Raw genomic sequence first — 7,365 nt, 5'->3', positions numbered from 1 at the left:
ACACACACACACACACACACACACACACACACACACACACACACACACACACACACACACACACACACACACACACACACACACACACACACACACAACACACACATATATATATGCACATTTTATTATAAAATGTAGATTTTAATTTTTTAATTAATTGTAATCATTTCTCATTTAAAGATTGAAAAAGATGGTAATGTCAGCATCTTAAGAATACGTGACATATCATTACGCGACACAGGTGAGGTTCGATGTATAGCTTCCTTGAACGGGAAGGGTCCGTCCATCAGTTGCATTGCCAAGCTACAATTACAAAATCTATTATACAATTTCAATGATTCCGTGACGAAATCTAAAAATATTCAATCTCATACACAAACCAAACTATCATCAACAAATACTAATCTTATAAGCATGGCGGAAAAAGTGACAAAACTATCGTCATTAAAATGTCGGCGACATTATGAAAAACCGCTAACGCGGTTTAAATTATCTTCGTTCCCTCGATATACTGCATCGTATACCAAGCATATTTCATCTTTGTCAATAAGAAAACGCATTTCTAATAATATGTCAAATGTCAAAAAATCACGATTTGTGGAAGATTTGTCGGTACAAAGAATTATAAAGAAAAATTTAGACAATAATTTAGGATTTTCCAAAGATCAAACTTTATCATCTTCATTAAACAAAGAAGATACAACTGATATTTTCATAAATTTATTGCCAAAGAAAACGGAACAAATTCTTCATCAGAATATTGATTTCATACCAAAAAAAGAACCTGTGGAATCGCATCTTCAAGAATTGATAAAAGCTGCAATAATTAAAGAACCAACTGACACTAGCGTATTTAGAGGAAGCAGAGTACTACTCGAAGTAACTTATCAAGGATATCCCGAACCGATAGTCAAGTGGCTTCAAGTGGTAGGTTCATTTCTTTTGCTACTAATATTGTACAAATTTTACCGATTAGTGCCAAGAGAGAAATATCCATTTAACAAATACATTTTACAAATAAATTTAAAAAAGTTACTATTCTCATAAGAGAGAATTTCTATACTTCTTTCATGATTAACGTATAATATAAACTACATCGATATAATATAATACTATGACGTCTAATTTAAATAGATTTGAGTTACATCACAGCGCAGATAAACGTGAACCCAGATAACATTTATGTTGCATAAGAAGTTTTAGATGTCTTATGTCTAAAAGATGTCTAAAAGATATCTTTTAGATATTTTATGCAACATTCATGTTATCTGGGAACTATCTTTACACAGAAATTAATCATTCAGAATGGTCGTTTGCTTATCATTGGCCTCGGGAATTATATCTAAATAATATTTCTTACAAAATATCCCCACCAGAATGTGGCAGATGTTTAAACTTTGGAAAAGCCAATCGAAATACGTAGAGCAATCGTGTCATTTGCTTCTCGTCATACGACAGTTGGCGTGAATCAACTTTATTTATGTTATATTAATTCTCAAATAAACAGTCCCTAACTCTCTGACATATGTTAATATATATAATAAAATATTCTTATTTTAATTTAAGAATCGAGAATTGCAACGGAGCGAAAAAATTAAAATAGTCAGCAGGAACGGTATATCTTACTTGACATTGGACGATGTAACATACGATCACGTTGGAAAATATGAAGTCTCAGTGGAAAATCCATTAGGCAAAGATCGAAGATTCTTTAGCTTAGCTGTGGAAGGTAAACTATCCGTTTATATCGTTTGCTTTCATGAGACACTCTCATACACAAAAATTCATGGTACTAATAGCTAATAGACTATGACTCGACGTTACACAACTCAACCTTGACTTAATTAAACTTAATTACACATACGAAGAGAGCATCAACATAGAGAAGATCAACGATACTCAATAGAAACGTATTTTTACGATTGGACCGTTCCACATGCTCATAAACGAAACATCATCAATTGTTCCATGTGCGTAAGTGCGTGTTGCACGATCCAGTTTCTTTTCTTGCGTACAAGGCAGACGACAATCTCACGTGACATACCGCGCAATAATAATTCTCCTCTTTTCAGCGCTTCCTCCACTAGCATCATTCCACCTCTTTTTCCTCTTTCCTTGAACTACCGTACAACTGCCTAAGCATCAAAAGACGTATGATTATGAGAAAGAATATACGTGTCGCAGCGTATCTTAATGTAATAACTTAATATAATGATGTGCGAATTCTTTTAAAAAACACGCGATCATTTCAACTCTGTGTTTGATATCTGCAACATTATTATAATAAAATTTAAATTAATCGCACGAATTGCCGATAAGATATTAGCACGTGCCATAAAACAGTTATAAAAGTGATTTTCGGTGTAATTCACATGAATGGAAATATATATATGTTTAAACATATCATTCTCGTTAAAGGAAGATTTTAATTTCTATTCAGGTCCACCCGAACCACTCACGGATAAACCGAGTGTAAACTTCAACGCTGGTGAGACCACGATTGTTTGGCGATCACCACCATACGACGGAGGTCGCACCGTGATCGGATATACTGTGGAAGCAAAACGCGTTGGTGAAAACACGTGGATAATAATCACCGAGTCTAGTCATTCGCTGAGTCACACAGTAGCAACAACTGGAAGGAATTCCGTGATACCGGGTGAGAGTTATTATTTCCGTATTCGAGCTGAAAATATCCACGGACTCAGTGATCCCGGCATAGAGTCTGATCCTGTTAGAATTCCAAAACAAGAAGAAACAATGTTTCAAGAGGAAGAAGAAGGTATTTCAATATCTTATTTTATCTGCTTCTTAAGAAAGTATTTAAAATATTATCCTCTTTAAGAAATGTGAATTAAAAATTTAATTTTACATTGTTATAAAATTATCGTCTTACTTTTTAAGACGAATTTGAACCAAGCTTTGAAGCTCGTTTGGTAGTACCGGAAGAAGGCAAATTTTTTGGCGAAAAATACGACGTTCTCGAAGAACTAGGAAAAGGTCGATATGGTGTAGTTAGAAAAGTTATCGAACGACCGACAGGCATGAATTTTGCTGCCAAGTTTGTCAAAACGATCAAAGCGAAAGACCGCGAACAAGTCCGCGAAGAAATTAAAATTATGAATGCATTAAGGCATCCTAAACTTTTGCTACTGGCTGCTGCTTACGAAAAATCTCGTGAAACAGTGCTGATCACAGAATAGTAAATACATCTCTAATAACGTTCTTTAGATTAATTATTATATTAACTTTTAATAATACTATAATATTAAAAATCTTTTTTAGTATTTCTGGTGGAGAATTATTCGAAAGAGTAGCAGCCGACGACTTTACTTTAACCGAAAAGGACAGCATTCTTTTTATGAGACAGATTTGTCAGGGAGTCGAGTATATGCATCAAAATAAAATCGTTCATCTAGATTTGAAAGTATATTTCTTGCGGATAATAGTTTATTATTATAGTTAGTAAACTAACTAATAATGTACGTATGCTTTTGCTTCATTTTATACAGCCGGAAAATATAATGTGCCGTACGCGAACTTCTCATCAAATTAAATTAATTGATTTTGGATTGGCTCAGACTTTAAAGTCTGATACACCGATCAGAGTACTTTTTGGCACACCGGAATTTATTCCACCGGAAATTATAAGTTACGAACCCATCGGCACTGAATCAGATATGTGGAGCGTCGGTGTTATTTGTTATGTTCTGTACGTATCTAATTACATTTTCAAGTAATTATTTTTATCTAATATATCCAATTTATTGTGAGTGATGCATAGATTAACCGGCTTGTCGCCTTTCATGGGAGACAATGATGCCGAGACTTTCGCTAACATCACACGAGCGGATTATGATTTAGACGACGATGCTTTCGATGCCATTTCAAATGACGCTAAGAACTTTATCAGCGGTTTACTTATTAAACGAAAAGAGTAGGTTTTTATATCTTTCTTATTTTAGAAAGCTATTTATAGTCTAATCATATAAACTTAAATTAATTAAATCTTTTTTATTGTGTATTTCTTGGCAGATTACGAATGTCAGCCACGCAGTGCTTAAAACATCCATGGATGGCACAACATACTATGGCTATGAGCAGAATAGTCTTGCCGACAGAAAAACTAAAGAAATTTATCATACGGAGAAAGTGGCAGGTGTGTATCAATAGACTTTGTTAAAAATTATATTATAATTGTTTTGAAAGAAGGAATGCGTAACCAAATTTTGGAATAGATGAATATTACTTTTGAATAAAAAAAAATGCTTGGGACAGCACGTTTCATGCTATTAAAAATGTTAAAATAAAAAATCAATAAAAAACTGAACTGCTATTTAATCATATATATTAATCATATATATTAATCATATATATTAATTGCTAAATTTTCTTAATTTAATTAATCTAATCATTTATCTTATTTTTTGTAGTTTATACTTACTTTGTTTTTTTAAATAATCTTAGCATGTGTTTAAATCTTCAGTGTGCATGTGTAGTGCTGTTTATTTTAACAGAAAACAGGAAATGCCATTCGCGCATTAGGAAGAATGGCAATTCTTTCGGCGCATAGTAGACGTAGTCCCACAATAACGGCAGAGACATCATCTACACATCTTGAACAACGATTCGATAGCACCGAAATGCAATATTCTGATGAAATTAAATTAATCCATACTGCTATCAAAGATACGGAATGTATTGAAACAAGCATAGGAAAAAACTCTGCCGAAGCGGAATCACAAACAAAATTGCATTTCACGTGTGTGACGGAAGTAAATATGGCAATACAAGAAACATCGATGGAAGAAGAGAGTTTAAGTGATTTTTCAAAACAGGTGAATATTAAAAAAGAGATTCAAGAATTAGATACCGAATTAATACTAAAGACAGAAGACATTTCACAAAACATCACAGAGCATCTAGAAATTTCAGTAGCAAGAGAAAATAAAGAAAGTGACAAAGAATTAATCGATAAACTTTCTGATAATGAGATAGAACAACAAATGACTTTAAAATCGCAGACATTGCGTAGAATGTTTCGAGGCGATTCGCGCGATTCTGGAATAAGTGATTGCAATTCAAGCTTAGTAAGTTCTTCATTACAAGTAGATGAACTTGGAATAGTGTCCACTATCAAAGAAGAACTAGATCTTGAGATTTATAACCGAGAAACTAAACGGACATTGAAAGAAGAAGAAAATCGATCAAGTTCAACAGTAGGAATCTTAGCAAGTTTAGTACAAGACAAGAAAATCCTTCCTTGCGACACGGAAATTACTGTGGATGATGACAAGGTAGCTACAAAGAGTGACATGACTAAAGCTTCGTGTGAAACTAATCCTGTGCGGAAAGGTGTGTGTATGTAATTAATTTTGCTTATAATACTTACAATTATTTATCATAGACAAAAAATAAGATGGCATTATTAAAATCTTACAATTTTGCAGTTATTGACAAGAATACGGACGCAAGGATATTAAGCAGATACAATTGCAACAAATTTCTTTCAACCGGAAATGTAAATCGTACGGCCAGAATATTCGAAAAAGAAAGTGATAGATCAAATTCAAATAATTCACAGCGCTCGTATCCTGCCACTATAATTACAGGAAAGCCACACAAAGAAAGAATACAAAAAGCTTTTGCATTCTGGAATAACTAAAGTCTTTTGAAATACATATTGGATATACAAATATACAAATTGAATTAAGTAGAACGTCATATCACTTTTAAGTAAAATATATGTATAGATCCAGAAGAGCTTGAAGCAAGAAGGAGCTTCTAGTACGAAAAAAAAGATGTCAAGTCTAATGTAAATGAATTAATTACAATGCGCTAAGTGCTATTGTTTTTGTGAGATAGCGCCTAGCTATTGTATCGATCCGCCACAGAAATATATTGTTTACAAGAAAACATATGTAGAAAAATTGTACTCTAGATACATGTAAAGGCATGATATGTAATTCATTAAATATAGTTCAAGTCAAAATTCTTGCTCATCATTTCTAATTAAAAAATAAATTTTTATCAACGATATTAACTTAAATCATACTGACTTGATAGAAAAAGTATACAGTTATTAAGATGAGTAACGATCATTTGTACGGAGAATTTATGCAAATAATTTATGTAATTTTTATTGATCACGTTTACGAAAAAGTTAATTTAATACAAAATTTTTGTATTAAAAAATAATTTTTTTAATGTTTTTTTATTTTATTTAAACACTAATTATAATTGCACAAGTTAAAAGAAATACCTTTGCAATATTAAAATATATTTTTTATTATTTTTCAGTTTTATAGATATTCGAAGTATGCATTATTATATACGTATATTGACAAAAACATTTTTAAGCGACATGTATGTTCATTGAATAAGCGTGAATAATTGATATTATATTTAGTATTTTATTTGTCGACAAAATACAAGTATACTTTGTGATTATATTATTTGTGCGAACATATTCCCGCAATTGTATCGTAATAATGAGACAAACAACATCTGTATTAATATTATAAGTTACTGATAAATAAAAGATATCTACATATACACAGATTATATTAATACGTACGTACATACAAATGTTTTTTTATTTATATATAAATATGCTACCAAATATATATATATATACATATTGTATATATTATATATATTATATATACATAATATATATATTTGGTATTTATATTATATAAATATTTATATATAATATAAATATATATATATATAATAGAGATAAGCTGTGTGTGTGTATGTTGTGTTATGTATGCTCAAATAAATTAAATTAAATATGTAAGCTGAAAAAAAAATTTGTTTTAACTAAACACATTTAGTTATTTGCAGATTTGGTTAATTTAACAAATTTTATTTGATTGAATTCAACTGTAGTCTTAACAAACTGTTCAACTTCAATGTTAAGCAAATTATAGAATATATATAAATTCAATTAAATAAAATTTATTGACTTAACCAAATCTACAAATAACTAAATGTGTTTAGTTAGTTAAACAGTTTGTTAAAATTTTTTTTCAGCATATATATTATATGTATATTTCAAAGACTTATAGCTTGGGAAATTTCGCACTGGTCAGTATACTATATTTGTAAAATTTTTATAATTCCACCTCTTTGGCCAATGAATTGTCATGGTTAGTGATAGTTAATAATTGAAGATCATCACTGATATCCAAATAGTTAAAAAAATTCATTGTTGCTGGTACCCAACTAGTAGTTACATACTGATCTAAGACAGGTGTAGGATGTCTAAAAAACAAAAAATATTTTTATCTTACTTTATTATTATCTTTTCCAACAATATCTGTATATATATATATATATATATATATATATATATATATA

At 30.8% G+C, this 7,365-nt stretch overlaps 2 protein-coding genes across 2 annotated transcripts in view; one reads left to right on the top strand and one right to left on the bottom strand.

The window, feature by feature from the left end:
• The window catches only part of LOC105624881, a 35,923-nt gene extending 30,258 nt beyond the window's left edge, over positions 1–5,665 (top strand). The window contains exons 35-44 of the mRNA XM_012206232.1: positions 181–927; positions 1,567–1,729; positions 2,441–2,782; positions 2,905–3,202; positions 3,286–3,427; positions 3,513–3,712; positions 3,785–3,937; positions 4,036–4,159; positions 4,518–5,355; positions 5,451–5,665. Coding sequence (XP_012061622.1) covers positions 181–927; positions 1,567–1,729; positions 2,441–2,782; positions 2,905–3,202; positions 3,286–3,427; positions 3,513–3,712; positions 3,785–3,937; positions 4,036–4,159; positions 4,518–5,355; positions 5,451–5,665 — 3,222 coding nt within the window. The remainder of the gene's footprint in view (positions 1–180; positions 928–1,566; positions 1,730–2,440; positions 2,783–2,904; positions 3,203–3,285; positions 3,428–3,512; positions 3,713–3,784; positions 3,938–4,035; positions 4,160–4,517; positions 5,356–5,450) is intronic.
• A 1,453-nt stretch (positions 5,666–7,118) lies between these two features.
• The window catches only part of LOC105624872 (esterase E4-like), a 4,297-nt gene continuing 4,050 nt past the window's right edge, over positions 7,119–7,365 (bottom strand). Inside the window, exon 8 of the mRNA XM_012206222.1 lies at positions 7,119–7,269. Coding sequence (XP_012061612.1) covers positions 7,119–7,269 — 151 coding nt within the window. The remainder of the gene's footprint in view (positions 7,270–7,365) is intronic.

Source organism: Atta cephalotes (genome assembly GCF_000143395.1).
Source record: "Atta cephalotes unplaced genomic scaffold scaffold00092, whole genome shotgun sequence".
Lineage (NCBI taxonomy): Eukaryota > Metazoa > Arthropoda > Insecta > Hymenoptera > Formicidae > Atta > Atta cephalotes.
The sequence above is the reverse complement of the archived record's forward strand: the minus strand, read 5'-3'. Positions and strand labels throughout refer to the sequence as shown.